The following is an 18,403-nucleotide window of genomic DNA, read 5'->3' as shown; positions in this document are numbered from 1 at the left end:
GCTACAGCGGGACGCCACTGATCACTACGGCAGAGCAGGGAGGTATCTCCCCGCCCTGCCATTAAACAAAAGACATGTATCCCCTATCCACAGGACAGGGGATACATGTGTGATCGCTGGTAGCGATAAGAAGAACGGGGGACTGAAAGTCCCCTGAAGTTCTCCATCACAAACCTCGGACTTCCGGGTTCTGTGTCGGCTTCCCCGGTCGCGCTTGTGCGCATGCGTGACCAGCGCTCCTTTCATTTTTATTGAGCTGCCGACACAGACGCCGGAAGTCAGAGGTTAGTCATGGAGAACTTCAGGGGACTTTCAGTCCCCCGTTCTCCCTATCAATGCCGGCGATCACACATGTATCCCCTATCCTGTGGATAGGGGATGCATGTTATTTGTAGGACGTTCCCTGCAGGGGGGGGGGGGGCGCTGTATGGCGTTCCCTGCAGTGGGGGGCGCTGTATGGCGTTCCCTGCAGGGGGGGGCGCTGTATGGCATTATCTACAGGGGGGACTGTATGGCGTTCCCTGCAGGGGGGGCTGTATGGCGTTCTCTACAGTGGGGGCTGTATGGCGTTCTCTACAGTGGGGGCTGTATGGCGTTAGCGCCATACAGTCCCCCGTGCAGGGAACGCCACACAGTCCCCCCTGTAGATAACGCCACACAGTCCCCCCTGTAGATAACGCCACACAGTCCCCCCTGTAGATAACGCCACACAGTCCCCCCTGTAGATAACGCCACACAGTCCCCCCTGTAGATAACGCCACACAGTCCCCCTGTAGAGAACGCCACACAGTCCCCCTGTAGAGAACGCCACACAGTCCCCCTGTAGAGAACGCCACACAGTCCCCCCTGTAGAGAACGCCACACATTCCCCCCTGTAGAGAACGCCACACAGTCCCCCCTGTAGATAACGCCACACAGTCCCCCCTGTAGATAACGCCACACAGTCCCCCCTGTAGATAACGCCACACAGTCCCCCTGTAGATAACGCCACACAGTCCCCCCTGTAGATAACGCCACACAGTCCCCCCTGTAGATAACGCCACACAGTCCCCCCTGTAGATAACGCCACACAGCCCCCCTGTAGATAACGCCACACAGTCCCCCCTGTAGGTAACGCCACACAGTCCCCCCTGTAGATAACGCCACACAGTCCCCCCTGTAGATAACGCCACACAGTCCCCCCTGTAGGTAACGCCACACAGTCCCCCCTGTAGATAACGCCACACAGTCCCCCTCTGTAGATATCTACAAAGGGGGCTGTATGGCGTTATCTACAAGGGGGCTGTATGGCGTTATCTACAGGGGGGGACTGTATGGCGTTATCTACAGGGGGGACTGTATGGCGTTATCTACAGGGGGACTGTATGGCGTTACCTACAGGGGGGACTGTATGGCGTTATCTACAGAGGGGGCTGTATGGCGTTATCTACAGGGGGGGCTGTAAAAAAGGCACTATCTACAAGGGGGGGGGGGTTGTGTGACTCCCAGGGGAGGGGGGCCCCAGTCAAAAGTTTGCTATGGGGCCCAGTCTTTCCTAGTTACGCCCCTGACTAGGAGCCATTGCACACAACGTCCTGATGCCAGCCAGCTTCAGAACATTGTATGAGGCGGCACACACAACATCCTTACAATGGCCAGCGTCAGGACTATGTGTGTGGCGCTGCCCGAAGCTGAAGAGGAGCCATAGCTGCTGAAGAGGAGTTAGGAACGAAAAGCGGTGCGTGATATCAGCTGTTATCTATTGGATCAACCCAATAGATAACGGCCACTTTAAATAAAAACAAAACTGGCTGTGTAGTTGATCAAAATGTGTGCTAAGAGCCTCATATTTTTAAGTATAGTGAACATAGCAGTAAACATAGGACATAGCAATAATGCAATTTAAAAAACTATACAGTGCATTTGGTGGCCTTGGCACTCCCAGAGTGCTGTTGCAGTTGTTTTTTGTACTGCATAGTATCTATTACAGGCATCGTTAAACGAACACGTCATGAGCTTTTCAATAGATTTTCATGACGTATCCATTAAACAAATGCTATTATAGCCTATGGGTGACAGATATATTAAACGGATGCCTAACAGTGGGCATCACTTATAGGCTAGAACGTCAATTGTTTAACGAATAATCATGAATTCTCGTGACCCCTTTTAGTGATTTATCCATTAAATGGACACCATTATAGCCTACAGCTGATGAATGCCACTATTAGGCTTGAGAAACACCCTACACATATAATGGGTCGAAACGTTGCCATTTTTTGCTTGATGATTGACAAATAAACAAAACCCTTTTTTTGCCAATTTTTGGAGATGTGTGACATTACTATTAGGCATCCATCACAGCCTACGTTTAACATATAACTCAGGAGCATTTTCTCACGTATGTGTCAAACATAGGCGAAAAACTTTGTGAACAAGGCCTTAGAAGGATGAAAATACAGTATAGCCCAGTGAATTTTAAATATATGCAATTCTTGATCCATCTGTGTTTCATGCTTTTTTCTAAGTAATTGATGAGGCAGAAAGGAAGATGAAACTTCATATGGACCACTATGCACTATAGAGAGACAGAAGTATGCAGAAAATATTTTTTTAAGGATATGGTTATTATCACTTACAAAATTGTTGTTAGAAATCTGGGATAGACATACGTCTAAATTATTCATAAGGAGCATAGTATTGATAAAGAGTAGCACAATTCTTGGTGTCAAAAATACTGGAACCCTGACGGAAATCTAATGGACCCCATTATGTCAGTTGGATATATATTTTTTTTTTAAATGGATCTGTGATAGCTGTCACGGATCTGTTATGAATGCTGTGACACTAGTGCATTGTGGGAGCCCAGGTGGAAAAAAAAATGGATCTGTCATAGCTGTCACTGATCTGTTATGAATGCTGTGACGCTAGTGCATTGTGGGAGCCCAGGTGAAAAAAAAGTGGATCTGTCATAGCTGTCACGGATCTGTTATGAATGATGTGACACTAGTGCATTGTAGGAGCCCAGGTGACAATTACACAGTTAGAACTTAGCTTCTAGGTCACACGACAGCATCTGACAGCGACACTGATGACTAAATGAAACAAAACAGGGAAACTACTTGAAATTGATGCAAAAACAGTAAAGAAAAGTATTTGTAAAGTTACTATTTTAACTGTAAATTTTGTGACAAATAAAATTTTGCATTAAGTTTTAATGCAATTACGTACGGCATTGTGGTGTCTCAGCAGGTGACATTAACAGAGAAGTCTATGAAGCCTCCACCAGCCTCTATGTACCATATTGAAAATCCATATTACACAGATTTAGTATATGCTGTCCATAGCCTGCTGTGGTTTCATATTGTGAGGCCTCATGCGCACGGCCATGCCCGTAATCTCGGCCCGCAGGCACCGCCGACATAGTATGGGAGCACGGCACGCAAAATCCGAAGTGTAGGACGTGCTCCATATTTCCCCGCACAGTTTTACGGCACGGACACCTTTTCGTACCGCTACGGAAAGGTGTCCAGGGCCAATAGAACCGGGCGGGTCCGTAATTGCAGACCGTATTGCGGTCCGCAATTACGGAGTTTTTTACGGTCGTGTGCATGGGGCCTAACTCTGTAGGTCTTCGATTTTCTATGGAGTCTGTGAGAAAAAAAATTATCTTTCACATGGTGTATTACGGTGGTATTCTTACCTTATAGGGGAGAATACGGTGCCTCACCGAGGCGCTGTGAAGCAGCACATGGAGTGTGCGGTAATACAGTTTTCATGAACACTGCTTTGCTAAGAGATCCACCTGGCGGACTCCATTGTCAGCAAAAAAGGACTAAATATTTCCCACCTGTCATCTAATTAATTTTTTACATAGATTTCCCTCTAAGGCTTCGTTCACATTGGGCTTCGTTCACATTGGGCTTCCATTAGACCTTTTCATCAGGGGAACCCATGAACGGAAACCAAAACAGAAACCATAGCTTTCCGTTTGCATTACCATTGCAAATGGTTTCCATTTGTCTCCATTCCGTAAGGTTTCCATTTTTTGGCAGAATCAATAGTGTAGTCGACTCGCTATTGTTTCCGCCAAAAAAACCAGAAACCTTACGGAGCGGAGGCAAACGGAAACCATTTGCAATGGAAGCATTAGCAATGAAATCAATGCATGGGTAATGCATGGGTTCCCCTGACAGAAAGGCCTAACGAAACCCATAAATTGAAGCCTGACGCAGATGTGAACGAAGCCTAAGTTGACACTTTTCGTAGATACAAAACAAAACACAAATTCTCAATGCCCTCACCTCTGACCAGATCAACATCAATTAGGTCGGATTTCATATACACCATCTTCTTTGGTTTATTTTTGAGACCCTGAATAAGAGAGGAGAAAAAACATAACTCATCTTTGATCTTTTTCAAAAAGCTTTACATTAATATTATTCATGTAGGTAGGCCACAAGGCCGGTAAACAATCGGCACATCCGGTATTTACACTGGTAGGCCGGGAGGTAGAGCCGGGGATGGTACAGTGCCCGGTGCAGGTTGTGTTGCAGGACAGATGGTATGGAGACAGGAGAGATTTACTAGCTCAAACTTTATTCTCAGGCCAGCACCAAGGGAGCACAAAGCCACATTTATACTCAATATACGTAGGAGGCACAAAATTAGACACCTCCGGCAGGCTTGATAGTTAGCTTCAATTCTTTGTCGCAGACAGGGCCAAGGGATTGATCTGACAATAAGGCCTAGTGAGCCTGCAAAATGATAGCTGCTACCTTGCTTTCATTGGCCGGACCCTACACGCATCCACCACTGCTCACACGAATGGGCACCACGCAGTGGGATCACATCTACCTACAACCCACCACTCGCTCTTCAGGACCTCTGCCACAGGCCCAGGGCCGGCACTAGGGTGGGGTAAACTGAGAAATTGCCCAGGGCCCCCAGCCCAGTGGCCGCTGCTATGGGGCCCACGGCATGCACCCTCAGGACGCATATACAATTGAACTCTATGGCAGAACAGCTCTATAACCTATAAGACGCTGGAACAGAATCCCAGTGAAGGCCGGCGTAGCGATGTCACTGGATCATGCTGGCCTACGCAAGGGCCCCGTCTCGGCGACTCTAGGCTGTGGAGCAGCTTCATCCATCGCGTGAACGGGGCTAGGTGAGTACAATTTTTTTATTTGTTTGTGGGACTGTGTGGCACTATCTACAAGGGGGAGCAGTGTGTGGCACAATTTACAAGGGGGGCTGTGTGTGGCACAATCTACAAGGAGGGCTTTGTGGGGCACTATCTACGCAGTGCCAACAAGTTTGCTTAGAGGATAGGGATTAGGTGAGGAGGGTGTTGGAAAAGCGAGAATGCAACATGTGTGTGTGTCAAATTCTGCAGAGACTAGTTATGACTGGAATAAGTCGTTTCCGTGGCCTGGAACGGATGGAGAAAAAAAAAAGGAAAGTGAATGACTCTAATCCGGGAAAACATCACCTGTGAGTCACTGGATATGAATGTGCTGTAATCACTTATATCGTCTGCAGAGCTCTTGTTTATAACTGGCATCTACCACTATATGGTGGTAATATTGTACAGTTGTTTTTATTCAGTAACAGTACGGGGGTAATATTCAGTCACTATGTGGTTATGTTGCGGCTGTATTATATACCTTATATTGTGTTATTATTAGTCTTATAATAGTGAGTTGTGTTCAGTAACAGTATGCAGGTAATATTTAATCTGGTATAGTGGTATGATTTAATAACTATATGTATATAGATAATTTTTGTGTGAGAGGGGGGACATATGCTTTGGGGCTCTAAACAATCCTGGACGTTCTAGAAATCAGCGATGCAGTTCTCTGCACACCGCCTTCTGAATTGACTGCATTATTGATACAATAATTCAGCATTTGGGGCCCCACATTTAACTTTGCCCAAGGCCACACTTTATCTAAATCCAGGCCTCCACAGGCCAAACATTCTGCAACGTCGTCTTCCACAGCTCTCACACTGCGATCCAGCACTGTCGCTCTGGCGGCAGTCCCGATGCTTGTTTACATGCACATAGCATGTGACCGCTGCAGCCAGAGAGTTCAGCGGCCATATGTTGTATTTCTGGCAATATGCGAGAAGGTCAATTCGTCACCAGAGAGCCCCGCTCAGACCTCTGATTGACTGCAGCGGTTACATGCTACGTGCATGTAAACAAGCACTGGGGCTGCCGCTGGAGCAACAGAGCTGGATCGTTGGGGGCAAGAATAGGAAAGTACTGCTTTTTTGTTTTATTTATTTCATTTGCAGCCCCTAAGAAAAACATTTTCACTTCCCGGATAACCCCTTTAAGCGGTCAGTCGAGGCATTTACATTGCTTATTATATACGTAATATGTGCCTGTGTGTTACGATGTCCTTAGCTCTATGGTAGTCACTACCCAGCATGTCCTCTCTTCTCTGTGGTCTCATTACGATGTCATCAGCACATAGTAGGAGATACCAGTAACTCTAAACTAGTACAGAGCATCATTTTCTAGCTCTGAGTGCAGCCATCAAAGTAAACAATAGATGTTGTTTTCATACAGGCTGCCATCTCTACATTCAGGCACACACAAGAACAATTTTTCCTCATCTATAATAGATGTACTAATATAAATATATACGAAGGCTCTTTCACACTGGCATTATGGCTTCCATTTTCAAAAGAAGGGAACTTAACGGGAAAAAAATATTCCGTATTTTACATAGATTGCTATCCGTGGGATGGGACATCAATCTATGATCGGTGGGGTCCCCACACTTGGTCAAGCACCCATCAGCAGCACTGCTCACTAGATAAGCACAGCCCCTTCCCTTCAGTACCCAACACAGCGATGTCCATACGCATGTGACCGTGTCAGGGCTGAGCTGCAGTACCAGTCACAGCCACACAAATATGGATGTTATTGTGTTGGGACTACAGTGAGTGGGCAGTCCCTTTATTCTGTAATTTGATTAGGGTCCTGGGGGTTGGACCGCCACCAGTCATACATTGATGACCTATCTTAAGGGAAGGTCATAAATGTGAAATCCAGGAAGACCCCTTCAATTACTTTTGAAATTTTATTCAGAAAAATAACAGCGATATATACATGTTTCTGGAGTACAGTGAAACCTCTCCAAACAACCACCAGATTTTTCTGTGATGGATTTTCAATTACTCCACCTTCTGTGTTTACTGACCTCTTTGAGAGGACCACCCGCTAGAAGACCATTTGTTACTGCAATTTTTAACATGGTCGTCTCTAAGAGGTCTGACTCTACTACTAAGTTACAGTTGCGATCCAGCAATTGCATAGTAAAGTCCCCTAGGGGGACAAAAAACTAAATAAAAAAGTGTTAAATAAAAAAATAACTATTCAATATCAGATTATTTAACCCGCAGGATGAATTCCATAGGAAAAAATTATAATAATGCCAGAATTGCTGTTATTTGGTCACTTCGCTTCTGCGAAAAAGTCAACAAAAGCTGATCAAAAAGTCGTATATACCCCTAAACTTATTGTAGGAAAAATAAAAAGTTATGGATCTCAGAATATCACAACACAAAATTATTTATTTATAAAAAGCTCTCGTACAGTTATGTATGTGGAAAAATGCGAAGATGAAAAAACAAAAATTGTCTGTCTCTTTAAGGGCTTAAAAATAATTAGCCAATAAGCAATTTATTACATAGTCTTGTGAAAGAGTTCATAGGGGTTATCAAGTTTGGGGACCTGTCCAGTTCAGGAGTCCTATTGGTAAGCCGTGCAATCAGGTGTCGCCAGGGGAACTAAATGCTAATTTTTTAAGGGAAAATTAAGCATTATACAACTTCCAGTGAAATCAATGAGTGCATATTGTTTTCAATGAATGCTGGTAACATTTCAGTGACAAGAGCTGTGCTTCATGTAGCTCTCAGCTCATTCTAACAGATCAAGGCCACCTTCTCTTAGGTCAACATAACCTAATAGTACATAGAAAAAGAGGCTTGACTAAATCCAACAACCACTTTCATTTCATATACAGTCAAAAACATAACACAAGGAAATATAATAGGACGTTGAATAAAGATGCTCAGTAAAATGCATCTAAAATTCTGAACTAAGAATTTCTCTATTTTTCCAGCAGAGGTCATCAAAAACCTTTATTTCACAAATAAATAATTACAGCAAGAAAAACTAGAATGGCTGGTCATTCAACATAAATTAATTTACCCAAGAATTAATTTACTAAAGACAAAACAAAGGGAAAAAAAATAAATAAAAACATATTCTTTTTAATATTTATTTTTGTTACTAATATAGCGTCAACATATTCTGTACAGTACAGAATGTGTCATCAAAAGGCCCTATTCACACGACAGGCATTCCCGGCCGTGTGATGGACGTTTTCTTTAACGGCTGTCACACGGCCGCAGTAGGAACAATAGACCCCAAATGGGGCTATTCACACGGCCGATTTTTTGACGGCCCACTAAACCGGGCCGTCAAAAAACGGTGCATGCCCCATTTCCGGCCGTTCTATCAGCCGAACGGCTCCCATAGAAGTCTATGGGGCCATTTAAAGCACGGCTGTCACTCGGATGTGATCCGAGTGACAGCCGAGCTTTCTGACGCTAGTTTGCTCTCTTCTCCTTCTCACAATGCGAAGTGCATGTGAGGAGGAGGAGGAGGAGATTTTTTTGCTCCCTGTAGGAGCGGAATCCCCAGTCCCCGGCCACAGCTTTGCCGAAGGGATTCCGCTTCAGAAGTCCCTAACTTAACTGTCTATATATGGACTGTGACATCCCTTGGCTCGGTCCCCTACTCCTGAAACTGAGTCCCCGGCGCTGTGGCTGGTGATTCAGATCCAGGAGAAGTCCATGACCTCACTCTCCCTATATGGACATTGAAGTCAGGGACTTCTCCTGGAACGGTGCCATCTATTGGGGGGGTGCTATGTAAAAGGGTGCTGTGTAGACAGTCTGTGCTGTAGTAAGAAGCATAATCGATAATACAAGTTATTTAGAAAAATGACTATTGTGCATACTCCTTTACTATAATCGATTTTCTATATGTCAGTATAATTGAAGGTATGCTTCAAATACCTAAGCAACAACGTCAACACAAGAAGGAAACTAAGGAACTAAGAAACACCTGATCACACAGTTATGGACAGGTGCACGCTCACTTTTTCAGTCAGGGACAGGTGTACACTACAACTTTACAAAGACCCAAAAAAACAATAATATCTCCATACAGTGACTATATAGTGATCAGATACCAGTTTTACACAGGCGGCCTGCAGAGTATCATCCCACTGCAGGCTAAACAAATGAATAGAGTACTGATCAGTCACAGGCAAAATTGCATAACTACAGTATTAAATCCAGTGACTTACAGGTTACATCTTATTTGACTGGAGTCATTCACTTTCCTTTTCTTCTGCATCTGGCCCAAATAGGTGTGACAACTTCAACTGAAGGATGCAGTGTTTACTGCCCAGATATCTTTGGCCACACGTTTCTACAACCCACTCCCATCCCCTATAGCAACACAAGTTCAGACCCCGGACCAAACTCCTTAATAAATTCAGACACCAAGATCATCAAGAAATTGAGACCCCAGACAAGTAACAAAATTAATTTAGACCCCAGATACCAAAATTGATGTTAGACCCAGACCTCTACGTTACTTTAGACCCCAGACCAGACCCCTACATTGCGTCAGACTCCTAATTCAGAACCCAGACCAGACCCCAGACCTGACCCCTACATTACTTTAGACCTCTAAATAAGTTTTATACCCTAGACCAGAAACTAATTTCAGATCCCTTAAATAATCAGACCTAAACAAATTTCCTCTATATACTAACCTTTCCTCGCTCCCAACTCCTCAGCTATGTGTCTCGCCGCACACAGGGTACTGACACTGGCATATACAGGTCCTTCTCAATGAATTGGAATATCATCAAAAAGTTAATTTCTGTAGTTCAATTCAAAAAGTGAAACTCATATTATATAGATTCATTACACACAGTGTGATCTATTTCCAGCATTTTTTTCATTTAATGTTGAAGATTATGGCTAACAGTTCATGAAAACCCAAAATGTAATCTCTCACAAAATTAGATTCTATAAATCCAAATTAAAAAATGATTTTTAATACCGAAATGTTGGCCTACTGAAAAGCATGTACAGTATATGCACTCAATACTCAATGCAGGGCTCCTTTTGCATGAATTACTGCATGAATGCGGTGTGGCATGGAGGTGATCAGCCTGTGGCACTGCTTAGGTGTTATGGAAGCCAAGATTGCTTTGATAGCTGCCTTCCGCTCATCTGCATTGTTGGGTCTGGTGTGTCCCATATTCCTCTAGACAATACCCCATAGATTTTCTATGGGGTTTAGGTCAGGTGAGTTTGCTGGTCAATCAAGCGCAGTGATACTGTGGTTATTAAACCAGGTATTGGTAATTTTGGCAGTGTGGGCAGGTGCCAAGTCCTGCTGGAAAATGAAATCAGCATCTCCATAAAGCTGGTCAGCAGAGGGAAGCATGAATTTCCTAGTAGACGGCTGCATCGACTTTGGACTTGATATAACACAGTGGACCAACACCAGCAGATGACATGGCTCCCCAAACCATCACTGACTGTGGAAACTTCACACTGGACCGCAACCAACTTGGATTTGTGTGCCTCGCCACACTTCCTCCAGACTCCGGGAGGACCGGGACCATGATTTTCAAATGAAATGCAAAATTTACTTTCTTCTGAAAACACGGCTTGGACAACTGAGCAACAGTCCTTTTTCTCCTTATCCCAGGTAGGACGATTCTGATGTTGTCTCTGGGTCATGAGTGGCTTGACACAAGGAATGCGACAGTTGTAGCCCATGTCCTGGATACGTCTGTGTGTGGTGGCTCTTGAAGCACTCGTTTCAGCCGAAGTCCAATCCTTGTGAATCTTCCCCAGATTCTTGAATGTCCTTTTCTTGACAATCCTTTCAAGGCTGCGGTTATCCTTGTTGCTTGTGCACCTTTTTTTACCACACTTTTTGCATCCTCTCAACTTTCCATTAATATGCTTGGATACAGCACTCGGTGACCGTCAGTGTGTATATATTATATATACACAATGGATATAAAAAGTCTACACACCCCTGTTAAAATGACAGGTTTTTGTCATGTCAAAAAATCAGTACAATAACTTTTTCCACCTTTAATGTGACCCATAATCTGTACAATTCTATTGAAAAACAAACTGAGGGGGGAAATAAAAATACTAAAATAATGTGGTTGCATAAGTGTGAACACCTTCTCATAATTGGGGATGTGGTTGTGTTCTGAATTAGCCAATCACATTTAAACTCATATTAAATAGTAGTCAATACAGAGCTGCCATTATTTAAAGTGATTCTGAGTAACCCCATATAAAGTTCAGCTGTTCGATTAGGATTTTCCTGACATTTTCTTTGTTGCATGTGACAGCAAAAGCCATGGTCTGTAAAGAGCTTACAACACGATTACATATGGCACAACAGTGACATTACCAAGAACTGGACATTCCTCAAAACGTGATGAAAAGACAAGACGAAAATTGGTCCAGGAGGCTACCAAGAGGCCTACAGCAACATTAAAGCAGATGCGGGACTTTCTGGCAGCTAGTGATTGTGTATTGCATGTGACATCAACCTCCCGCATTCTTCATATGTCTGGGCTGTGGGGTAGGTTGGCAAGACGTAAGACTTCTCTAAAAGAAAAACATCCAAGCCCGGCTATGTTTTGCAAAGACCTACATCAAGTCTGCCAAAAGCAAGTGGGAAAACGTGTTATGGTCTGATGAGACCAAGGTTGAACTATTTGGCCATAATTTTAAAAGGTATGTTTGTCGCAAAGCCAACACTGCACATTACCAAAATAACACCACACCCACAGTGAAGCATGGTGGAGGCAGCATTATGATTTGGGGCTGTTTTTCTGCAGCTGAAACTGGAGCTTTAGTTAAAATGGAGAAAATTATGAACGGTTCCAAATATCAGTCAATATTGGCACAAAACCTGCAGGCCTCTGCTAAAAAGCTGAAGATGAAGAGGAATTTCACCTTTCAGGACGACAATGAAAAAGCATACCTCCAAATCAACAAAAGAATGGCTTCACCGGAAGAAGATAAAAGATTTGGAATGGCTCAGCCGGACCGCAGACCTGAATCCCATTGAAAATCTGTGGGGTGACCTGAAGAGGGTTGTACACAGGAGATGCCCTCGAAATTTGACAGATTTGGACTGATTTTGCAAGGAAGAGTGGGCAACAACTGCCAAGTCAAGATGTGCCATACTGATGGACTTCTACCCAAAAAGACTGAATGCTGTCTTAAAGTCAAAGGGTAATTCAACAAAGTATTAGTTTAACCCTTTAACGACATCCAATGTATGGGTACGTTGGAGCGTTAAGTGGTCACCGTGTCTAAAGACACGGTGACAGAGTAAAGATGGCCTGCTGTCCCTGACAGCAGGCCATCTTTATACATGGCCGAGGGGGACGGCGCACCCCCCCCCCCCGCATCAGCGATCGCTGTAATTGGTCGGTCAGATCAGACCAGCCAATCGCGGCTTTTTGCGGCTAGAACCTATACAGTGTGGATTGGTGCTGTCTCAGACGGCACCAATCGCTGCCATGTACTTGTAAGGCAGTAGTGATAGTACTACACCCCCCCATCGCTACCATTGGTCGATCTTCATAGACCGACCAATCATAGCCATGGTGGGCGTTTCAAACATCCTGCAGCAGCTCTGCCTACCTCATTCCAGTTAGGAAAGGTGAGCAGAGCTGGTGTGGTAGTCTGTGTACCTAATACTTACCCTTGCTGAGGCCTTCTGTGCTGCGAAAGTCCTCTTCTGCATCTTGCTGTGTGATCACTCACTGTGATCATCATCAACTGTACTGTTGCTGGTTTTTTGTTTTTTTTAGCAGCAGCACTAGTGATTCCTGAATTTCCCTTTCCCAGTCCCTGTTCCAGCCCCCACTGCCCCTCCCCCGTGTACGTCCTGTGGCCGCTGATCAGTGACCGCCATCACTGATCAGCAATTTTTGGCACAGGACTTTTCTTTTTGGACAGATTTGCACCATCTCCGTGTGTGCGCTCTGCGACAATGGAGTGCTGATCAGTGACCGACATCACCGATCAGCATCTGTGGTAATTTTCTATTGACGTGGGTTTTGATTTTTTATTTTTTCTGCCAGCACCCTCTCCGTGCGTGTGCCTTGCAGCCTCTGAGCGCTGATCAGTGACCGCCATCACTGATCGGCATTTGTGCTCATTGTTTGGCACCGTTTTTTTATTTCTGGCCTGTTTTTACCGCACCATTTTCTTGTGTGCGCCACTGAGTGCTGAGCCCATAATCAGCCTCAGTGGTAATTTACTGACGCAGGTTTTTTTTTTGGCCTTTTTTTCCCCCATTTTTCTGTCAACACCGTCTCCGTGTGTGTGCCCTACAGCCCTTGAGCGCTGATCAGTGACCCCCATCACTGATCGGCATCTGTGCTAATTTTGTGGCGCAGGTTTATCTTTTGGCTTATTTTTACTGCACAATCTTTTTGTGTGCGCCCTGTGGCCACTGAGTGCGGAGTCTATAATCAGCCTCATTGGTAATTTGTTGATGCAGGTTTTTTTGGGCCTTTTTTATATATAAAACTGTAAAAAAGTTTAAAAAAAGTTTAATAAAATATAGTTAGATGTATCTAGTACCTGCATAGGTAGGACGTCAGGGTAGCGGTAGTTTAGGTGTAGCTAGTACCTGCATAGATAGGAAGTTAGGGTAGCAGTAGCTTAGGGGTAGCGGACGTATAGGTTAGCATCTGTTTTATAAATGTAAAAAATGACATAACATTTTAGATAGTTTTAGCTGTACAATTTTTTTAAAGTGTCAATTTACTGTAGTATATTTCTAATACTACAGTTTTTTTTCTAATATATAGTGTTACATTTATTGTTAGTGGTTACTGCAGCTTTATAATTTTAGTTTAAATTTACTGGCGTATGATTTTTATACTACAGTTTTTTTTAGCACTAATATATAGCGTTACAGATTTAGCGTCAGTTAGTGACGGACATACAGTTTTTTTACTGAAGTTCTTCACTAAATTTTACATAGAGTAGTTTTATAGTTTTAGCCTAAATTTACTGCTGAATTCATTGGCAGCTCAGGATTGAGACTGAAGGCCTCACAGAAATAGATTTCAAGGTTTTATTCAGTGAAGATTTAGTGAATTAAATGGTGGCTCAGACCAATTTATATGCCCAGCAATTTATTGCCCAGAACCCCACGTCATCATATGCTAGACCCTTCAAGTTTACCCCTGTAGATTAAGCGGAGATGCTCAAATTTGGGGCCTATGCGGCATATGGGGTTAGTAAAGAAGCCACAGATCAGGCAGTACTGGAGTACAGATGTTTTCTAAAACACCCCAATTTACCCCCAATGCCCCAGACACTCTTTGACGCTATTCTTAAATTTTTGCATTATAATAATAATGCACAGTGCTCACCCCGTGATGACCCCACATATGACCGCTTATTCAAAATCAGGCCAGTCAATCATTTCTGCACCAAATTTCAAGAAGCGTACACCCCCAAAAGAACATTGTAATAGACGAGTCCCTTGTACATTATAAGCATAGGCTATAATTCCGCCAATACCTGCAGAGTAAGAGGGCAAGGTATGGGATAAAAATGTACAAACTGTGCGAGAGTAGCTCAGGGTACACCTACAGGTTTTGGGTTTATAAAGGGAAGAACTCCAGGATTGAACACCCAGAATGCCCCCGCCCCCCGTACTGGGAGTTAGTGAGAAAATAGTGTGGGATTTGAAGCAACCAATGCTGGACCAGGGTTATCAACTTTATGTGGATAACTTCTACACCAGCATCCCACTATTTAAATGCCTCTCCCCCAGAAATACTTCAGCATTCGGCAAGGTGTGCAAAAACCATGTTAGGTAAGACTAAACGTGGACACCACAACACTACTCAGTTCTTTTCTAATCAACGGTTTACTGAAAAATCACAATTTCAAACAGGCCAAATAGAAACAATGCAGTATTCAAATCAAGTCTCTCAGTAGCTGGGGCCCTCGCCCTCGTGGGAGTCCCACTCGCCCTTGGGTGGCTGCGCCTGGCGCTCACTGACCCGGCCCGGCGGGTCTCAAGAAGGAATGGGCCGTCTCCGCGGATCACTGTGGTGCTACCACTCACACTGCGGAATCCCCAAAGGTGGAAGCTATGCCCCTCGCCCTTTGGCTACGGCGTGAGTCCGGCGGATATATTACCGCGTGCGCCTCCGCGGGTCAGAGTGAGAGCTACTCACTACCACGCGGCATACCACCCTTACCTCCGATTTCTGCTCCTCTGTTGATGAAGATGACGTCTTTTCCCTTGTGTCTCCTGACACCGCTGAGCTGTAGTGAATGTCCAGCTAGTCCTCTTTTAGGAACGTTGAGCCAAGGATACTTCTCCTACAAATGGCGGCAGCCTGGTCACTGTGCTCTCTCTCTGTCACACTGCAAGTCCTCTTTTCTTGTCCCCACCCCGCTCTGCATCCTCTCTCCTCCCCAAGTCTCCTCCCTTTTTTCCTCCTCCTTCCTCTTCCTGGGGTCCTGCCAATTTCCCCTTCCCTCTCTCTTCATCTGTGCTTTTGTTCCTCCCTTTTTCTGTCCTAATGGCCTGTCTGTTTTCTCACTCCTGCTGTGTTCCACTGCCCCCCAGTGGTCATTGTTAACTTTACGGTTTCTACACATTGTTTCTAAGACATATGTCTAACCTTTGCTGCAAGCGGCCTGACGTCACACAAACGGGGGAAAACACGAGGCCCAGAAGGGGCTGAGAGCACAAATGGACACCTAAGGCTCGTGGAGATGGTGGGAGGCGAGGGGGCTGCGACCCCTATCATGTCATGAGGGTGCAGGAGGCTGGTACCCCCATTACACATCTCCCTTGAGGAAATAGTGCAGTCCCCGGCACTACAGTCAAAATCCCTGTAACGGGACGGTAAGGTCCCTCTGTTCTCCCGACGGGGGTAACGTACCGTCCCTTCTTCTTGGTCCCTTTCACCTGTTGTTGAGGAGGGGACATCTGCGACCGGGACCACTACCCACCATTCGCCACTAGGTTCAGCGGGGGTAGTGTCAGGTGCCGTAGCCGGTGTCAGCTCCCTCATCTGCTCAGCTGGAAACGAACAGGGTCTCAGCAAGTTTCGGTGTAGTTTCCGTACCCTGCCGTTTCCGTCTTCTCGCTGTACTTCGTACACTGAGAGTTGTGGACTCGCTCTTCGGATAACGACATAGGGCACTCGCTCCCAACGTGGTGCCAACTTACTGGCTCGTTGTGCTTGTTTGTTGCGGACCAATACCCTGTCCCCAGGGTGGAATGGTTCTATGGCCTGGCTGGGTCCGGCCGTTATCGAGGGTTGTTCATGTCTCCTTGCTGCTTGTACTCGATCTCGAGCTCGCTGAATCCTGCGCTGGTGCTCCACTATCCACTGAGACGGGGTTCGCCCACTATTTTCTTCAGGTTGCTCCATGAGTAAGGCTATTGGTAGGCGTCCCATTCGGCCAAACATGAGCTGATAAGGAGTGTATCCAGTAGTACTGTGTATGGTATTATTATATGCCCATACTACGTCTTCCACATAATTAGGCCACCGCTCTTGGTGATCGTCGCCCAAAGTTCTCAGCATCCCCAACAGAGTCCGGTTAAAGCGTTCACACGCCCCGTTGCCCTGAGGGTGATAGGGTGTCGTTCGCGACTTCCGTATGCCGTGTAGCACACACAGCTCTTGAATCAGCTGTGATTCGAAGTTTGGACCCTGGTCAGTTAACAGTCTCTGTGGACACCCATAGGGCCGTATAACGTGAGTCCATATTAGTTTGGCTGTGGTGGGTGCTGTCTGGTCCCTGGTGGGGATGACGATCGCATATTTGGAGAAATGATCTACACACACCAATGCGTATTTGTGTCCGGAGGTCACTTCATGGACGGTAAGGAAATCCATTGTTAACAGTTCAAAGGGTTCCCCCGTGTGTATGGCCTGCGGCACGGTAGTCTGCACTGGTCCTTTGTGGATAGCACAGTTGGCGCATGTCCTGCATATCCGCTCCACCGTCTCACTCAGTTGTGGGCTGTAGAAATAACCTCGGACCAGGGCCTCCGTTTTCACAGCGCAGAAGTGTCCTCCGACCTCATGTAGGGTCCGGCAGACTGACTCTACTTCTTTGATCGGCAACACCAATTGCCACACGACTCGTTGCTCTTTCGCCATCCAGAGCCGGCGGTAAATGACTCCACCTCGAAGGAGCAGCCGCTCCTGTTGTCTTGCAATTTGGCATCCCCTTCGTGTCAGCTGAGCACGTTCGGACCCTGTCAGCCGCCGTCTGGCCAGAAGCCACCCATGTAAATGTTTTAGGTCCTTATCAGACCTCTGTTTCTCCTGCCACTCTAGACGACTGTACAGTTCACCCACTACGGGCCCTCCATTCCTGACCTCCAGTTGCGTCACCCTGCTTGCCACCCGCAGTGGCGGGATCTCCACCTCTTCCACTTCTTCATCCTGATCCCCGACAGGGTTCGTTGTCGGGTTCCGGGACAAGGCATCCGCATTGCCGTTGTTGCGCCCAGGCTTATAGCGAATTATATAATCAAACCGGGCGAGGCGTGCCACCCAGCGCTGCTCTAGTGCACCCAGTATGGCGGTGTGTAGATAAGCAAGCGGGTTATTGTCAGTATAGATCTCTATCCGGCTTCCCGTCAAGTACTCTGCAAATCTTTCCGTAACGGCCCAGACTACAGCTAGGAGTTCAAGGCGAAAGGAACTGTAATTCAGGGGGTTCCGCTCGGCGGGCCTCAGACTCCGGCTACCGTACGCAATCACCCTTTCCACTCCATCTCTCTTCTGTGACAGCACCGCTCCCAAACCGTGCAGGCTAGCATCAGTATAGAGTTGGAACGGCTGTGAATAGTCCGCGAATGCCAAGATGGGCGCAGTCGTTAATCGCTCCTTTAACTGTTGGGGCCCGACTCAGGAACAGGCCTTCCATCGGTTGGCCACCGATGTACTCTGTTTCCCCCGCCGTTCTGCCGGCTGCCCCCGTAACAGTTCGTGGAGTGGACCGGCAATCTTGGCAAAATCTTGGATGTATCGCCGGTAGTATCCTACCAGCCCCAGGAAGGCTCTCACTTCGGTAGATGTGCTGGGTGGTGGCCAGTCCATGACGGCTTGAATCTTGCTAGGATCAGGTGCCACTCCCTCTGGGCTGACTACATGTCCCAAGTAGTTGATCTTCTGTCTCGCAATCCGACATTTAGTCGGTTTTAGTTTCAGCCCGAACCTCGTCAAACGGCTCAGTACGGCCTCCAGGTGACCCAGGTGCTCTGGAAAGG

General features: G+C 46.0%; 1 protein-coding gene across 2 annotated transcripts in view; it reads right to left on the bottom strand.

The window, feature by feature from the left end:
* Window positions 1–18,403, bottom strand: part of PHTF1 (putative homeodomain transcription factor 1) — a 163,026-nt gene that overhangs the window by 97,086 nt on the left and 47,537 nt on the right. For both annotated transcript variants that reach the window (XM_075850728.1, XM_075850729.1), the window contains exon 4: window positions 4,284–4,353. In XM_075850728.1, coding sequence (XP_075706843.1) covers window positions 4,284–4,353 — 70 coding nt within the window. The remainder of the gene's footprint in view (window positions 1–4,283; window positions 4,354–18,403) is intronic.

This window comes from Rhinoderma darwinii, chromosome 2 (assembly GCF_050947455.1).
Source record: "Rhinoderma darwinii isolate aRhiDar2 chromosome 2, aRhiDar2.hap1, whole genome shotgun sequence".
NCBI lineage: Eukaryota > Metazoa > Chordata > Amphibia > Anura > Rhinodermatidae > Rhinoderma > Rhinoderma darwinii.
This window is presented reverse-complemented; position numbering and strand designations above follow the sequence as displayed.